The sequence below is a fragment of the Triticum aestivum genome, chromosome 7D (assembly GCF_018294505.1).
Source record: "Triticum aestivum cultivar Chinese Spring chromosome 7D, IWGSC CS RefSeq v2.1, whole genome shotgun sequence".
In the NCBI taxonomy this organism is placed as follows: domain Eukaryota; kingdom Viridiplantae; phylum Streptophyta; class Magnoliopsida; order Poales; family Poaceae; genus Triticum; species Triticum aestivum.
The window spans coordinates 590070620-590089440 of NC_057814.1; the positions used below are offsets into that span (position 1 = coordinate 590070620).

At 41.9% G+C, this 18821-nt stretch overlaps 2 protein-coding genes across 2 annotated transcripts in view; one reads left to right on the forward strand and one right to left on the reverse strand.

The window, feature by feature from the left end:
- Window positions 1-1644, forward strand: part of LOC123164714 (cryptochrome DASH, chloroplastic/mitochondrial) — a gene marked incomplete in the record, with an annotated part of 3811 nt that extends 2167 nt beyond the window's left edge. The window contains 6 exon segments of the mRNA XM_044582264.1: window positions 141-217; window positions 388-463; window positions 546-615; window positions 715-838; window positions 950-999; window positions 1260-1644. Of these exon segments, the coding sequence (XP_044438199.1) occupies window positions 141-217; window positions 388-463; window positions 546-615; window positions 715-838; window positions 950-999; window positions 1260-1463 (601 nt within the window).
- A 148-nt stretch (window positions 1645-1792) lies between these two features.
- LOC123164715 (uncharacterized) lies at window positions 1793-4239 on the reverse strand. The gene is made up of 5 exons (XM_044582265.1): window positions 4016-4239; window positions 3126-3208; window positions 2890-3052; window positions 2446-2506; window positions 1793-2234 (listed from the first exon to the last, which is right to left on the reverse strand). The coding sequence occupies exons 2-5, from the start codon at window positions 3166-3168 to the stop codon at window positions 2055-2057; spliced, it is 447 nt and encodes a 148-aa protein (XP_044438200.1). The 5' UTR covers window positions 3169-3208; window positions 4016-4239; the 3' UTR covers window positions 1793-2054.
- Between the last annotated feature and the right edge of the window lie 14582 nt (window positions 4240-18821).

Genomic DNA, 18821 nt, shown 5'->3' on the forward strand with positions numbered 1-18821 from the left:
ATATGAGAAGCAGAGAGTAGCAAATGATTCCACATACTGGTTAGTGTGCCTTTCTTGCCAGGTTTCATTCTGAAGTTGTTTGTAAGGACTGCTCAAATTCATAGTCTGGACTGCCATTCCTGACATGGCGATGGTTTCAGGGTTTTATTTGAGCTGATATGGAGGGACTACTTCAGATTCCTTTCAGCAAAATATGGGAACTCCATTTTCCACTTAGGTAAAGATATGATTGTCTCTCATGCCCTTACGAACCACATTGTGAAACAAGCATCATTTTAAATCATACTCCTACCTTTCTTGTTTACTGTGAAAAGAATGCACAACTGTTTTTCCTTCAAAAAATATCACAGGCTACAACAGAGCATAATCCTTTTGTGAATGTTGTAGGGGGTCCGAGAAAAGTTGTGTCCAAGTGGAGCCAAGATCAGGCGTTGTTCGAATCTTGGAAAGATGGTCGGACCGGGTACGGCATACTCCAAGTTGCTCCGTCTTTCTGCTGCTTGCCATACCTTCTGAGTTCTGAATCTGGTCATGGTGAATTTCAGGTACCCTCTTATCGATGCCAACATGAAGGAGCTCTTGGCTACTGGTTTCATGTCCAACCGTGGCCGGCAGGTAATTTCCGACATACTGATCACCAGCATGACCGCGCATTAGCGTTTAATGCAGGCCATCTTTTTGCACATGTCAATCGTTCAATGATCTTCTATGCAGATTGTCTGCTCTTTTTTGGTCCGGGACATGGGTATCGATTGGCGAATGGGAGCTGAATGGTTTGAAACATGCCTTCTGGATTATGACCCCGCTTCGAATTATGGCAATTGGACATATGGAGCAGGTCAGTGTTTCCTTGTGTCTCATTACTATCTTTGGTAGTTCACAGTACTAGATAGCATATAATTGGGAGCTCATGTACACATTCAACTGAATTTTGCTGAAATATTGACAGGAGTTGGCAATGATCCACGAGAAGATCGATACTTCAGCATCCCCAAGCAAGTAAGCATCAAGACTAAATACCACCAACATCTGCATACTTGTTTTTACCAGATGAACTTCAGTTAATCATGCTACCATAAACCATCAGCATATATTAATAAGCAAGTGAGCATCGCGACATAAGACCACCGCAAAATTATACTAGGTTTTATGAGCATCAGCTTATCGCCTCATAAGCTTAAGATGATGATGTCAGAGCATGGTGATCTGTACCACTCATATCTTCAACAACCTGACCATGAGTGAACATTCCTCTGTAGGCCAAGACATATGATCCTGATGGCGAATATGTCGCGTACTGGTTACCAGAGCTTCGATCACTCGCAAAGGAAAGGAGGAACTTCCCAGGGGCCTCATACATCAAGCAGGTCGTCCCACTGAAATTTGATGGTGGGCATCAAAGAAAAGATCAGCAATTCAACAGGCAGACAAGGCCAAAGAATATTTACAGAAGGCAAAAGTAACACAGTGTATGTGTTGATAATGTATACCATGGATGAAGAGTCAGTAGGAGATGGGGCAAATGTTACAATAGTTGGTTCAAAAGCAAATGAGAGGTGAAGTTTCACAAAGCTTTGGTAAAATGTATGTATCAGTGACAAGGTGAGCTCAGAAGTACGGAGTATATGGCAAATTTCAGGTCAACCATGAAGATCTCCTGTTATCTTTCAAAACTAAGGAGCCTGATCTTGCTCTACTTATCAACAGCCAATGGGTTCCAGAAATTATCGTGACGAAAAACAGCTCATAACAGCCAATAACATATCCAGCACAGATTAACATGGCAATTATAGAAACTAAAGAAATGCTGTCATTTCCATTAAACCTGAACAAAAACCTCAATTCTCAACAACAGAGTTTGACAAATTTATTTGCCAAAACTAGCCTCGCTGCCCGCAAAACTGAACGAAAAGATATATACACATAACTACCGATGACATGCCACAAAAAACCTCGAAAACAGAAGCTTCCGAAGGTGATGACTTCCTATGTACAATTTTCCCTTGTTACAACTACAACTTCACAGCGAGGTCATGAAACTGATAAATGTAGCTTCAATCCTCTGTAGCAGACCCTCCCCTTTTGTTGTAGCCAACGCGGTAGCCCCTGGTTGGTATAGGAATGCCGAGTGACTCATCAACGCTTTGTACTTTCCAAGCACAGAACTGTCTGTCATTGACAAGGGGATTGCTTGCACGAACTGGCGGAGATCCCATGAAGTATGGAGGAGAAGCCTGCAGATTGTCAAACCAACTGTTATTAAGAGGGACTTGGTTAAATGACAAGTAAACGTCAGACTGTTTGTTTAGCTGTGCTAACAATTTACTCCACAGCTCAAAAGAAAAAAAAATGAAAAGAAAGTTCAATCGAAAATGAAATAGCCTATGACTGGAAAGTGCAAGCACATTTCACAAACATCAGAGAGAGAGAGAGATAGAGACTAACCTTGCTCACCATAAAATCAGAGATATCTTGTGCACTTTTAAAATCATAGTCCCTGTACGGTCTGAATAAAGAAGAAAAAAAATCACGAGTCTTAATAAAGATGAAAATATCAAAACTCAAAAGAAAATCAACTTTGTAGATGTTTTAAAGCCCAATTAATTATGAAAAATTCATATCAGAGCAGAGTGTACTAGCTGTAAAATTATTGCATAGTGTTTATCCATTTAAAATACAAATGAGAAAAATCCTGATTGGGACAACTCTAGATGATCCAAATGATTTCAGGCAACAATATGCATTCAAAATAGTTAAATTTGGTAATTTCTTAGAAACATGTATTTCAAGACCATGGTGGGTTTATAATAACTTCTGATCAATACATATACAAGATACAGAGTGTGAACCGTAGTAAATTCTAGTTGACCAGGGAATTGAAAAAAATACCTGCTGCTTTTGCATGGAATTGGACATCTGATCGCCCCATCTCTGCTTTCTGTGTTTTGGTAGTCTTCCATCATTCTTCTTTCTGTCCTCTGCTTCTGTAGGTCTTTCTTTTCCTCCATCGTTCCATCACCACGGCGTTCAAGACCTCTTTGTAAGATGTAACCTATGTACAAATAGTCAGTCACAGTTCACCAAACACAGAAACTGTATTAACAAAGGGGAAGCCTTAGGCTAACCTGATGAAGGATTCACGACACTCATCAGATGCTCCATACCCATTGTCAGAAAAAGGAAGGAAGATGCTTCACTCAACAAGGACCTGCACATTGATTGAAGTATTCCCCATTCATGAGTACTACATCAATCTTAAATAAAGATAAAGTATCTTTGCACAGTTTCATGCTTGCATTGAATGGCGAGAGCCCATCAGAGATCTCCCCACTCATTGTACACGCCACTGGAAAAAACAAGTAATAAATTAAAATTCTTTGAGCATGTTGTACACAATCAAGTTCTGATCCAGTTATTCTGCATTTAAGAATTAGTTCTGCTTCAGCAATTATGCTTCAATTATTCTGCACAGCATAATAATTAATCCTGCCTCAGTTATTCTGCTTAGTAAATTATTCTGCATAACTACAACTAGTTCTGCCTGAGGTATTCTGCATAACTACACTTAGTTCCGCTTCAGATTTTTTTCTTCGTGATAATAATATCTGGTCTTGCCACTATCCATGTCAACATGCTGCTACAGAATCGTAAAATTCAACCGTCTTTTTCCCAGAAAGACTGAAAATTTGCATCGACTGACACGCATCTTAGCAAACACCTTCAGAAACCATGAAACCCTCGCTCGGAGATCCCATCCATCTAACTGTCGACCACCGCCGCAAGAACTCTCGCAGCGAACTTTCCCCCGCACAGACAGATTTAAACCCCTAGGGCGGAGCGGCTCAATCTCACGACGGCGGCGCGGCAAGCACGGCCACGACGGCGGGGAAGGGAACGGAAGCGGCGTCGTGCTACTGGATTGGGCGCAATCTTGCTTCCTCCAAAGAAGCCACTAACCAGAGGCCGAAGCAAGATGGAGAAGGAGGCGCGAGGAGGATAAGGACCAAGAACTCACCTGGAGCGCGTAGGCGGGGTCCGGAGGGAGGGGGGCGAGACGTGGAGAACCGGGAGCGTCTGGCGGGAGCGGGCGGAGGGGAGGGGTCCGAGGGGAAAGCGACGGCCGCCGGAGAGGAGAGGGCTTGGGTTCGGGTGGGACTGGGGTTGGTTGGCTCGAGCCGAGGTATTTATCTGGCCGAGGCGCACGGGGCGGATGGACGGCTGGGATGCGAGGGCGGGGGATTTTTTTTGCGGGGAGGAGAGCCACGGTTGCGTTGCATCATGTGACGGTTGTTGGGGTCATGTGGCGCGCACGCGCCCCGAGGGAGGCGGCCGGTGCACGCGCCTCGAGGGAGCCGTGACGGGGTGCGGAGCTCCGCACCGAGCGCCACGTGCGTCCAACTTTCCCTTTTTTTCCCTTTGTGTGTGGTACTAATATGGTGATATTATACGTGCAAGGAAGAAGGATATATCATCTAAATACGCCTTTAATTTCGAAGCTCTTGTGTTTAATTTAATTGAGGTGTTTAATTTTGGATTTGCTTTTTGATTCAAACCGGGTCAACGGTTTTCAAGAATCAATTTTAAGGCCTTTAATGTTGAGTTTGATTCATAATTTGGGCTGGGTCAAAGACCAAACCTAAAAACTCAACAGTCCCGCACGTCCTCTCGCTACCTAGAGAAAAAAGGAACACCAATATATGACACCGTAGAACCAACATGATACCCGCGACCATCAGCGCAAGAAACATCCACGTATAAGTATGAGTTGGTTAGCAGATAACATAGAAATCACACCGTCAAGAAAGCCCATCATAACACCGCATTATAAATGACACACACATAGACCATCTGCCCCACACGTGAAACCAAACAACAAACAAAAATTATGAAATCCCGACAAGATCAACGGCGTAGCGAAACATGCTCAACCTTCTAGATTTAATCACAACGTACTATTCCACTGGAATTCTTACTACTCCCTCAGATTAGGTCTTTGTTTTGACTAATAATATCTTAATATGTTGTACTCCCTCCTTTTTGATTTATTAGTGGCCTAACTCGCTTTTTTGTTTGTTTGTAGTATAGTCATTGTTTATACTCCCTTCATAAACTAATATAAGAGCGTTTAAAATTACTAAAATAGTGATCTAAACGCTCTTATATTAGTTTACAGAGGGAGTAGCACATAATCACATTTTCATGCCGAGTCAAGACCTTTTTTGGTAATAAAAAAAATATATTCTTGATGTTTTTGTCAAGACCTTATGTATTTTTTACTAGCAAATATGCCTGTGCATTGCAACGGGGAAAAACAATCAGATTATACAAATGTGGTAGACATAAAAAGAAGCCTACAACATATGCCAGTATGAGATAAGGACTTTTAAAGTGTCATTTCATAAACTACATCTGACTCATGTCACGATGAGATAGGGACTTCTAAAAAGTCATTTCAAATATAGACAATGTGATGGTCTCATCATGACTTGATTTCCTATTTAAGGCATCGTAACAAAATATTTTTTGGCTGAGGAAACTGCATTGATGGACTCTGCATGAGCTAGCTAATGAATGATATGTCTCGTCTTGACCTAGCATCGTGGTGTTTTTCATGACCAGTAAAACGGTGGTACCAGAATAAACATAGCTGTGTATGGAGGTAAATTAGACATTTTGTCATTTCCATATAGCTTACAAAAACTAACCATAGGAACTTTTGTCAATTTTGTAGAAAAATATACCAGAATAAACATAGCTGTCTATATGAATTATTTTAATTCGCAACAAAAATATAAATTATTTAAAGTATTTTTCTACAATGTGCTTCACAAGAAGATTTAAATCTACTCAAATATCTAAAAAATAATCTTGTGTTTTCTCTATGATCCAACTAAACTTACTTAAATAATGTAGAATTCTAGTATGCACGACGTCCAACTCTTTGTTTCTCTTGTTCCCATGGTTTTAGAACCATACATCAGTACCTACTAATAAAGAGAATATATATTCTCTTTATTACCAATCATCACCGAGACTAGTTTGTTAGTGATGGACTTTTCAAATGTCAGCTTTGTTCATTGCAGAAGGGAAACCAATCTTGTTGTTGATTGTTTAGCAAAGCACTGCTTTAGTGTTGGTTTATCTCAATTTTGGGACTCCAATCCCCCTGACTTTATTGTAAATGACATGGCTATTATATGAGGAATACAGTTATTTATGTTCAAAAAAAAAGAGAATAGATATTCTTTGTCCATCATGCTATTTTGCAGGCCTTTACGAGAATCAATCCGCAGTTAAAAATATAGCGTCCCATATATGTATTTTAATTTACTAGCACATATGCCCGTGCGTTGCAACGGAAGAAATAATTAACGTGTCCTCCACAACAACGCAGGATAACAATAGCTGAATGGTGCCACCCAACCGGGACAGAAATGCCTATAAGTCGTACATTAAAAACCATCACGTATGATATTTTTGGTACGATGTTTGTACAACTGCTCTGATATTTAAAAGGCCTAATTTTCAAATCCTACATACCAAGGCATTATTTGGAAGCTGGAGCACGTTTTTGGAATTCGCACGGAGTCGTAAAGAAATCTTGCTAAATGTGTTTTAGCCCATCTCACCTCCCAAATCCACTATCGTGTCGTGCCCTCCTACCTCGTATGATTTCATTGCGTTATTAGTCCACACGCTTGTGTCATTTGTATTTGTTCTGCAGGAATATATGCTGTGACCCCTCACCTCTTTGGATATTTAATTTCTAGGTATTAATTTCTCTTTCCTTTTATGCCCACTGGATGAATGAGACACACACATCATCCTTTTTTTCTTATTCTTGAGGCACATATATAAATCTGTAAAATTTAGTATAAAAGGCGAGCTGGTACTATTTAACCGGCCAGCGAACCCATCTATCATATTTTTGCTCTTGCGAAGCTTGCCCAGAAGACAACTGGATAAGTTGGTTACGAAGGTTTTTGTGTTTGTGCGTGGTTGCGAGTTCGGCTCCAGCGTGAGCACCCGTTCTTTTTGGCTCGCTCCAGCGAGCGTGAGCGAGCAGCAGTTCAGCCAGCCGACGCGGGCCAGACTCGGCCCAGCACCGCTGGGACATATAAAAAAAAAGAGATATGGGTCGTCCGTTTTGTTAGTTTTTCGTTTCTTTTACATGTACGTCTCGGTTTCCAACTAATACTAGTACAATGCCCGTGCGTTGCCACGGGCTCTTGAAATAGTTTGCAAGAGTTATATAAAGATAATGCATGTTAAATTTTACACGTATGGACAATATAACACAGACACAATTATTTAATAATTAAAGTACATTTTTGCAATGTAAATTGCCAAAAAGAAAAATTAACGGCATCTCCTTTTTGTCAACACAGATAGAATGTTACCATCGTAATCAACATGGGCAAAACATAGCAAAAAATAAGGACATGCTATTGTTCTACGCGAGACAATAAGCAACTTCAGCATCCAGTGTCCCATCATCTACCATGAAGATTGGGAACTCCGTCATTCCAAGATATGCTTCAATATTTCAATATTTCAAGATTGGGAACTCATTGCATGTAACTTTTTTCTTGCTTGTTAGCATAAACCCAGACATTGTCACCCCACAACAGAAAACATTAAGGTTTCAAAACAAAAGAAAACATTTGAACAAACGAAAGTTAACGTATAGCAGATCTCAACCCATCTTACATCGCAAACTGTTAACCCCAATATTTCATGATCTGAATGGGGGAATTAAGGTTGGATTTTGTCTCTGACGAATCAGATTTCTGGACATTGTCAACATCAAGATTCCATCGCATGGTTTCATAACAATCAACGTGTACATGGATCTCTGATTAAATTCTAGCCACTACCATGAAGCTCCCGGTCAGCAAGAGTTGTATTTTTTCTGTTTAAGCGGGCACCTAGTTTTTCTAATACATGGATGTAATTCTCCCCATGTGGCTCAAAAGAAGCATGATGCCCCTGGGTTCCTGAACCTTGACCCAACGCCACCCATTTATTTGTGACAATTTATGCCCAAATTTATCTCAAACAAAAGGTATGCCCAGATCTGTAACACAAGCAGCTGAACAATTAAAAAATATAAATATCCTAGCCTTCTTTTTCATACGACTCATGAGATTCTACAACAACAAAAATGATTTTACATTGTTTTTCACACACACATGAACCAGAGCTGCTAGGTAGCAATATTCCACCATTTGACAATAACTATAACGATAAAGAATGACTACCAGACCATATCCTTTACTACATAATGGAATACTAATGTGCAAACAAATGCCACCATTGCTCCTGAAGTATTCATATCATCCAGTAAGAATGGTTGCATGTTTATCACCTTTTCCAATCCAATGAAACTGATGTTATAACGCATTACACATGCTATGAAAGAAATTGATGAGAACAATATTACATTTGCTCTTACTGCAAATCAACACCAACAAATCTATAATAGGTTCATGCATAAAGCAAGTGAATTTGAAAAAGAAACCAGAACCTTATTAAGTGATCCTAATTTCATGCGAAGTTGCCTAGGAAAAATAGAAGTGGAGGATCAAGGTGGATTCCAAATAATAGTAATATAATACTCCTTCAAGGTAAAAAATGAAATCTAGTGGGTACAAGCATTTTGAATAATAAACAAAATTAAGATCTAACTATATACGTGCAATACATGTTTCTAAAATTCAAAGTATGTATGAATATATGTAAATAAAAGTTTTGCTTAGGTCATAATTTTTCATACTTCACAAACATCTTATCCTGTCAAATCATTGGTGCACATCCCCATTGTGCAGGATTTTTTTGGAACTTCCTATCTCCACTTACATCATGGATAGCATACAGCAAAAGTTAATTAAAATTCAATAGACTTCTATGAGATGACATGAGTGACGATCGGTGCAGGTTTATGGCATTGAGCATCATCTACTAACCCTTCAAAATGATGATTTTCATTTGGACCAAGTACATCTCAAGCTGCAAGCACAATAAAATCACCATGGGCTTGGAGCCCACCATCTCTCCACGTTCCTGCATGTGAAGAATTAACCAGTGCCCCAAGTCAGAACTACTGCTAACCTTATTCATGTAGACCTTACTAAAAATTCAGAAAATATGCAGAGTATCCATTTTTGTTAACCTAGCTATCTGCAGTCCAAGACAGAGCGTGACCATAATCCACACTACAACACATGAATATAGCTACCTTATGGGGCATATATGCCTAATCCTCATATATTCTTGTTTGGAAAAGAGTTGACCATTTGCACATAGTATAGAATGGCGAAGATTGAACATGCTCTCATACAATTGGGGAATGGTGTGGAGCTCCATAAGCGACGGCGGCGATGCCGGCTACAGTTGTTCTGACAGGAACTAATTTGCTTACTCTTCGTTTTCAGTTAACCACATAGTACTACACTGCCATATACAAAATCAGGAGAGGAAGGTACCTTCTGTACGCCCACTGCACGGGAGAGTTTTGTGGCGGACTGTATACCTGGACGCGATAATCTTGTTTCGGAGGAGCGCCCAACTGCGGCATGGAGGTCAGAGAGGGGTGAGAGCCGGACCGGCGTGATTCACACAGTGCAAACCTGATAAACAAAACGCAAAAGTCCAGCACCTGATTTACTGCAAGGAGCTCGCTGGTGTCCAGATTCAACCCGAGGTAGACTTGCCCATTATCTCGCCCTTCCGCCAGCGGATCGGCGGGATGTCCCCTGCTCAGCCGCTCCCGTCGACAGGTACGGCCATCCGCGACTGCAGGCGTTGTGGCGGCGAGGGACTCTTGGAGATGCGATCGAGCAGCCTACCCCTTGACTTGCAGAGGCAGGAGCTGATACGGACGCCGATCCCACTGAGGGGCCCGACGGAGTGCTGGTGCGGACTTGATGATTCGACACATGAAGTCGAATAGATCATGGAACCCGGCACCGCCGCCGGCATCAGCGGGGTCCCGTCGCATGGGTCGTGGTCTAGGCTCGGGGGTCGTGTCGACGGCAGCATGGAGGTAAGAGAGGTGAGAGCCTGCTGGCCGTGCCCTTCCTCCCCTCCCTTCCTTCTGTTCTCCCTGGAACCGCAGCAGGCCATGGAGGAGCTCAGCCGCCACCGTCGTCCCTCCGACTCTTGCCGGAGCCGTCCGTCGTCGACCCGATCCTGCTGCCATCCGCCAGATCCACAGCAGCCCCGCCGGAGCCCACAACTTGGCCATCACCGTTCCCTCGAGATGCCGCCGCCTCCCCGCGTTGACCGTGTCGCTCACCTGCATTCAGGGATCTTTCGATATCGGATTGTGTTTTCCTTTCCTTGGATTAGGAAACGATGTACCGGGGTCGACGCGGGGCGCGCGGAACGTTTGGTACGGCAGAGTTTTCGTCCGCCCAGGTAAATTGCTAAGCGCGTTTTTGGCTCTGGATTAGATTAAATTAAGTGATTCTGATCGTGTGGTTATAATTGAGCTATGTTGTTATGTGTACGTTAGGCTGGGTACACTTAGCGATGTACATGTTTTCTTCTTTAATAAGTAGTAGAGATGGTTTACCTATGAATTTCTTTAAATCCATTATTTGTTTCCTCAAAATCTATTATTTATTTCCTAAAGCAAATTGCATTAATGAGAGAAATTCACTGATTTGGTTAAGGTAGGAAAGAATCTATTATTTGTTTCCTAAAGCAAATTGCATTAATGGAAGAGATCCGTTGATTTGGCTAAGGTAGGAAAGAATCTATCATTTGTTTCCTAAAGCAAATTGCATTTATGAAAGAGATTCGTTGATTTGGCTAAGCTAGGAAAGTTAGATCCGTGATCTTTTGTCATTACGAAAGTGTTGAAAATAAACCGTATTAAATCCATTATTTGTTTCCTGAAAATCTATTATTTATTTCCTAAAGCAAATTGCATTAATGAGAGAAATTCATTGATTTGGTTAAGGTAGGAAAGAATCTATTATTTGTTTCCTAAAGCAAATTGCATTAATGGAAGAGATCCGTTGATTTGGTTAAGGTAAAAAAGAATCTATTATTTGTTTCCTAAAGCAAATTGCATTAATAGAAGAGATCCGTTGATTTGGCTAAGGTAGGAAAGAATCTATCATTTGTTTCCTAAAGCAAATTGCATTTATGAAAGAGATTCATTGATTTGGCTAAGCTAGGAAAGTTAGATCCGTGATCTTTTGTCATTAGGAAAGTGTTGAAAATAAACCGTATTAAATCCATTATTTGTTTCCTGAAAATCTATTATTTATTTTCTAAAGCAAATTGCATTAATGAGAGAAATTCACTGATTTGGTTAAGGTAGGAAAGAATCTATCATTTGTTTCCTAAAGCAAATTGCATTTATGAAAGAGATTCGTTGATTTGGCTAAGCTAGGAAAGTTAGATCCGTGATCTTTTGTCATTACGAAAGTGTTGAAAATAAACCGTATTAAATCCATTATTTGTTTCCTGAAAATCTATTATTTATTTCCTAAAGCAAATTGCATTAATGAGAGAAATTCATTGATTTGGTTAAGGTAGGAAAGAATCTATTATTTGTTTCCTAAAGCAAATTGCATTAATGGAAGAGATCCGTTGATTTGGTTAAGGTAGAAAAGAATCTATTATTTGTTTCCTAAAGCAAATTGCATTAATAGAAGAGATCCGTTGATTTGGCTAAGGTAGGAAAGAATCTATCATTTGTTTCCTAAAGCAAATTGCATTTATGAAAGAGATTCGTTGATTTGGCTAAGCTAGGAAAGTTAGATCCGTGATCTTTTGTCATTAGGAAAGTGTTGAAAATAAACCGTATTAAATCCATTATTTGTTTCCTGAAAATCTATTATTTATTTCCTAAAGCAAATTGCATTAATGAGAGAAATTCACTGATTTGGTTAAGGTAGGAAAGAATCTATTATTTGTTTCCTAAAGCAAATTGCATTAATGGAAGAGATCCGTTGATTTGGCTAAGGTAGGAGAATCTATTATTTGTTTCCTAAAGCAAATTGCATTTATGAAAGAGATTCGTTGATTTGGCTAAGCTAGAAAAGTTAGAACCGTGATCTTTTATCATTAGGAAAGTGTTGAAAATAAACCGTACCGGACTACCAACTCCTCCATTAGGTTTTTTTTCGCTGGTTAATCTTGGTAGGTCTTTTTTTGTTGGTTAACCTTCGTAGGTCTATTTTTTTGGTACGTGGATGGGTGCGGGTTGGGGCCTCAGGAGGAGGTTTTTTCGGTCTGGTGGATAAGTCAGAGGTGGGAGTGAGGACGAAAAAAACCCGGACGAAAATGGTGGGACGAAAATAAACCCGGAACGGAGACTACCAACTGCTCCATTAGGAGTAGAGACATAGTGTATGTAAAATTATTTAAAACAGGACGAAACCAAATCAAGAATACCTATTCCCTTTAATAGTAGGTATAGATATAGATATAGATAGATTGCGAGCGAACGATTCATACATGCAAAAACGGTTTCAGTGCAATGCATTTGTGCATCGCTAACTTGGGCCTGGCCGGCCCATGGAGTATATAGGAATAATTCAATGAAAAAATATACCCACACGTGGGAATCGATCTCCAAATCTCACACACCGTTCTATCTGTCCTAACCAACTAGCCAATGGTACGCTTATGAATTGAAAAATTGCATTATGTTTATATGTGTTCAAGGAACCGCATAGGGCACACGGCTGTAATGGGCCTTGAACCGCATAGTGCTCGGAGGAAGGCGATACACGAATCCATATTCCAAAGTCCATACTCCATCCATGGGTTTGTTTCCTCCTATCTCTCGGAGATTAAGGTACTTCAACCTACTAGTGCAATCAAGCCCCCAAGATCGGCTCCAAGTCCACGACACTGGATCTCTCCACCGGATGGGATGTTCAAAATCAATGTTGATGCAGCAGTGTCGCGGCATGGCAGGTATGGAGCAGTTGCAGCTATCTGCAGGAGTGGAGATGGCCCTTTTCAAGGAGCTTCGGCAGTACATTTCAACAATATTAGAGATCCTGCCACCCTCGAGGCGCTTGCTACCAGAGAAGCCCTTGCCTTGGCGGAGGATCTCTACCTTCAAAAGATTTCAGTTGCTTATGATTGTTTGGAAGTAGTGGAAGCCATCAACAAGGGATCGTCTTCAGTCTACAGCGCCATTCTACATGAGATGAAGGAACGCTCTTCGGCCTTTTTACATGCTACCTTTAAGCACGAAAATAGAACTTCGAATACCGAAGCACACAATCTAGCAAAGCACGCACTTTCTCTTGGGGCTGGCCGCCATGCTTGGTTAGGTCAGCCCGGTGATCTTAACTTCGTCCCTGTAAACATTATGACGGATGAATAAAGCTTTGTGTGATTGCCTCAAAAAAAAAAAGCTGAATCACAACACACAAACATCGTCAACGGACAAAAACCTTGCATATTTTATGTTGAATAGTCCCACCTTGCTACAGAAAACCGATTCTCACCAATTTCTATACGTTCAACATCGTTGTCTGCTGTGAGCTAACTAAACGGATCCCTCAAAGAAAAAGGTAGGAGAGGCTGGATCTCTCAAATAAAATGGTGGGAGAGGCTTTGCAGCCCATGACACCGCTATAAAAGGTGGGAGAGGATTTATGTGGGGTGGAAGAAAAGTGCATAATTAACGAGGAATGATTATGGGCTGGAATAAATTAATTTAATAAATATTTGTGGGCTAGAGAAAAGGTGCATAATTAAAGAAAGTATTGTGTGGCTGGAGTAGAAGAGAAGATAGCGGGGCTAGAAAAAAAGAGCATAATTAAAGAGGAAGGATTATGGGTTGGAGTAAATTAATTTAATAAATATTTGTGGTCTAGAGAAAAAGTGCATAATTAAAGGAATTATTGTGTGGGCTGGTGTAAAAGGGAAGATATAGGGAAAATTTGTGGGCTGGAAAAAAAGTGTATCGCCAGAACTTGATGATATTCGTGCTCGAGTTGCTTACCCTGCAATCAAAGCGGATCGGACAACATGCAAATTTTTCGCAACAAATTCACTACTGGGCGTTGTACTTTCACATAACCGACAATTTTCTCTTTCGTGCAATGCACGAGCATATGTGAACAATGTCAGGTGCATATGCGTTTTTTTCCAGACTTTGGCATGCACACTCATCCGGATGTTTCACTATTTGTTGCTTTGGTGGACGGGACAACTAGCATTTTTATCGTGTCGAATTCGCTACAAGAAGTTGTGATTGCATATAACCGAATAATTTTCTCTATGTGCTATGTGCTAGTCAATCAAATAGGCCTAGAATCAGGGAAATTGCACCCGGACAAAAATAGTACTATTTTCTAATGGTAAGCCACTTTTTTTTTGTATAATAAAGGCATCTGGATGTAAGGCTAAGCCACTTTGTCTATATAATTGCTTAGAACCATAGTTTCATATACTAGTCGTTAACCCGTGCGCCTGCACGGGCTAGCATTTTAACATGCCCTATATGCCTAATAGTTATATTTTCATACTGAATAATGCTTCTATAAACACGAAAGTCATGTTTTCTATTCAAGTTATGCCGTTAATACGTATTAGAGGGGATTAATGTTGGCTTATCTTTTGTGAATAAGCTGAGGGACTAAGAAAGACCTTTGAAGCATTCAGAGTAGGAGTATAAGCAATCAAGCAATAATCCCTTACAAATATCACTAGTAGAAAAAGGGTCAAATGTGAAGCACATTAGTGCCGGTTTGATTTTGAGCCGGCACTAATGTGTTCATTAGTGCCGGTTCCAACGGCTAGGCGGGCGGAGATCATTAGTACCGGTTCGTGAGCAACCTTTTGTACCGGTTCGTGTCACGAACCGGTACTAATGATGTTGCGTCAGGCTGTGGCCCCACGGGCACCTTTAGTACCGGTTCGTGCCATGAACCGGTACTATAGTTTCTTAGTAAGCTGTTTTTTAGTCCCACCTCGCGAAGAGAGAGGCACTAGGAGAGGTTTATAAGCTCTGAGTGCAGAGACGATGAAGGAGAGGCGCAATGCTCATCTGCATGTTGCTTAGCTTTAAGCCTTGAGGAATAGTGTAGACTGCACGGAGCTATGTGCAGTGCAGTTTGCACTATTCCGAAAGGCTTGAAGCTAATTAACGAGCATTGTGCCTCTTTTTTATCTTTAATAACTTATTACAACTCCGGACTTCTTGTGTTAGGCAAAAACTGGACGCACTTCGTGTACAAACTGGACAATCTCTTTCGAAGTATCAGGGTTGAAAGAACATGCGGTGCCCCCATGTTTGGTTTTGGTAATTGATGACAATCTCTATGGACTAATGGTTGCCTTGAGTTATATTTGAAGGATTTGTCCATAGGCTTTTCTTGAAGTCCATGTGTTGGTTTCAAGGAGTTTATGTGGTGACCAAGGTGTTATTAAGGAATTATCCAAAGATTGGTCATGTGAGAGTAGAGCTTATTGCAAGCATGTCTTGAAGAAGAAGATTGTGTGATCATTCATGTTTACCTTCAAGACATCATCCAAATGAAGAGAGTTGGAAAGAGTCAAGGTTGATCAAGACTAAGTCAAGAGTGAATCAAGTTGATCAACACACAAAGCGCACAAGATGTACCGAGAGGGATCAAGCGATCCCATGGTGTGGTAAGCATGGTCAATTACGCTTTGTGTACTAACCCATGATCTTCGTGAGAGTTCTTTGTGGGGTTAGGTTGCGGTGTGCAAGTTCAATTGAAGCATCATGAAGAGATCAAATGCTTGAAGCTTGCCATCCATTGTGGCGACAATGGACTTGTGAAGATGTTACGGTGTGCAAGTTCAAGTGAAGCATCATGAAGAGATCAAATGCTTGAAGCTTGCCGTCCATTGTGGTGACAATGGACTTGTGAAGATGTGCGGAAGAGTGGCTCACCCATAGTGAAATATGGGGGAGCAATCAACTAGTCTTCATCAAGCCAACACAACCAAGAAAGGTGGTCCAACTTGAGGGAGTCAAGATCGTCATCCTCTAGCTCAAGTGGACCATGTGCAAGGCAAAGGTTTGCTCTTGATAGGTTTTCTATTTTACCGGTCTCATGATGGTAGTTGGGAGACCGGGTTATAGGATCGATTGCCGTACTATCAAGGGGGGCTCTCGATGAGTAGCTTGATCGTATCGTTCATAGAGAGCTCAAACCAGTGCATCCTTGCATCATCTTTGTTGGTTCTTGTTTGGTTCTTCTCTTTGTGAGTTTTGGAGCTTATGGTCATCTTGATGACAAGCTCGAGTTCATCGAAAACGGAGTTCACTCGCATCTTCTATGATGTTTTCGATGTTGGAGGTTATGCCGGTTCTTCTCGGTTGGAGGTTTCACTCCTCTATTTGTTGGCATACCTCCCCTGCCTCTTCTTACTATTTGTTGGCTGTTTTGATGCTACTCATCGTCTTGTATCCAACAAGCTTGAGTTTGCTCAATTCGGAGCTCATATGAAGAAGTTATGGCAGTTCTGGTTTTCTCCCTGCGGTAGTACCGCGGCCAGAGCGGCAGTACCGCTTATCGCCCCAAGCGGTAGTACCGCTGTCCAAAGCGGTAGTACCGCCTATGGCCATAAGCGGTAGTACGGCTACGGTTCCGCGCTGGTACCGCCTCGATTTTGGGTCTTGCATTTTTCGTGTCGAGTTTTGCAGTAGTTGCACGGCAGTAAGGCACGGCAGTTCCGCCTATAAGCGGTAGTACCGCCCCGATGGGCGGTAGTACCGCCTATAAGCGGTAGTACCGCTCCGGTCGGGCGGTAGTACCGCTACTGCATTTTTGGTCCCGTGTTCTGCTCCTCCAGCGGTAGTACCGCTTATAAGCGGTACTACCGCCCCAAGGTTCATGTTTGGTTGCTCCTTTTCCCTGCTTCTTCCGCCAGAGCGGTAGTACCGCTCGTGGAGCGGTAGTACCGCTCGTGTGCGGGCTGAGCACATAACGGTTGGATTTTTCCCCTTCTATAAAAGGGGGTCTTCTTCCCCAATGAACCTTATCTCTTGAGCTCGTGTTCTTCCCCCATTGTTGACCTTCTTCGAGCTTGCTAACTCTCAATCCCTCCATGGATTCTTGCTAGTTTTTGAGGGAAAAGAGAGAGGAGATCTAGATCCACATTTCCACCAATCACTTTCTCCTCTTTGTGAGGGGAACCCCTTGGATCTAGATCTTGGAGTTCTTGGTGTTCTCCTTTTTGTTCTTCTTCTCATTTTCTTCCCTAGCATTAGTTGCTTCGGTGGGATTTGAGAGAGAAGGACTTGGGCACTCCGTGTGCCCTTGTCATTGCATTTGGTGCATCGGTTTGAGTTCTCCACGGTGATACGTGGAAGTTACAAGTTGAGAAGCTTATTACTCTTGGGTGCTTGGTGCCCTTGAGCTTGTTCCTCTTGGGTGCTGGGGCGCCCTAGACGGTTGGTGGTGTTCGGAGCTCAATCATTGTGGTGTAAAGCTCCGGGCAAGCGTCGGGGTCTCCAATTAGGTTGTGGAGATCACCCCGAGCAATTTGACGGGTACTGGTGACCGCCCCCAAGGGTTGCCAAAGTGTACGGGTTCGGTGACCGCCCCCAAGGGTTGCCATTTGTACGGGTTCGGTGACCGCCCTCAAGGGTCCCTTAGTGGAATCACGGCATCTTGCATTGTGCAAGGGCGTGAGGAGATTACGGTGGCCCTAGTGGCTTCTTGGGGAGCATTGTGCCTCCACACCGCTCCAAACGGAGATTAGCATCCGCAAGGGTGTGAACTTCGGGATACATCGTCGTCTCCGCGTGCCTCGGTTATCTCTTACCCGAATCCTTTACTTATGCACTTTACTTTGTGATAGCCTTATTGTTTCTTGTCATATATCTTGCTATCACTTAGTTGTTTATCTTGCTTAGCATAAGTTGTTGGTGCACATAGGTGAGCCTAGTTGTTGTAGGTTTTGTGCTTGTCAAATTAACCGCTAGGTTTATTCCGCATTTGTTCAAGCCTAAACCGTAATTATTTTAAAGCGCCTATTCACCCCCCCTCTAGGCGACATCCACGATCTTTCAAGGGTTTCTGACGAGAACTCATCTGTTACATGGGCACTTCATTTTTTTAACTTATTACAACTCCAGACTTTTTTGCGTTCCGTACACACCATTCAAAGCGACGTCATCAATTTCCAACACGTTCTGACATCATTTGCTGTTTTTCAGTCATTTGAACTCCAGCCTATTTTTGTATTCAGTATGCATCATTCAAAGCGACGTGCCTCTTTTCCGAAAGGCTTGAAGCTAATTAACGAGCATTGTGCCTCTTTTTTATCTTTAATAACTTATTACAACTCCGGACTTCTTGTGTTACGGCGAAAACTGGACGCACCTCGTGTACAAACTGGACAATCTCTTTCGGAGTATCAGGGTTTCGGACGAGAACTCATCTGTTACACGGGCACTTCAATGTTTTTTAAACTTATTTGAACTCCAGCCTATTTTTGCGTTCAGTATGCATCATTCAAAGCGACGTCATCAATTTCCAACACGTTCTGACATCATTTGCTGTTTTTCAGTCATTTACCGATTTGTTTAGAGAGCTAAATGACGGTGAAATTGAAAATCACTACAAAATGAACTCTGGAAATGTTGGAACTTGGCATGGTATCATCATTTCTCCCGCATAGCATGTGCAAAAGAGTAGAGTGGGTCACGGCGAAAACTGGACGCACCTCGTGTACAAACTGGACAATCTCTTTCGGAGTATCAGGGTTTCGGACGAGAACTCATCTGTTACACGGGCACTTCAATGTTTTTTAAACTTATTTGAACTCCAGCCTATTTTTGCGTTCAGTATGCATCATTCAAA

Excerpts from the sequence above, each read along its gene's own strand:
- LOC123164715 (XM_044582265.1), bottom strand. The coding sequence starts at position 3,168 with ATGGGTATGGAGCATCTGATGAGTGTCGTGAATCCTTCATCAG. Across the intron at positions 3,053-3,125 it reads TGTCGTGAATCCTTCATCAG|GTTACATCTTACAAAGAGGT; the intron begins GTTAGCCTAAGG and ends ATTTGTACATAG. Across the intron at positions 2,507-2,889 it reads ATTCCATGCAAAAGCAGCAG|ACCGTACAGGGACTATGATT; the intron begins GTATTTTTTTCA and ends TTCTTTATTCAG.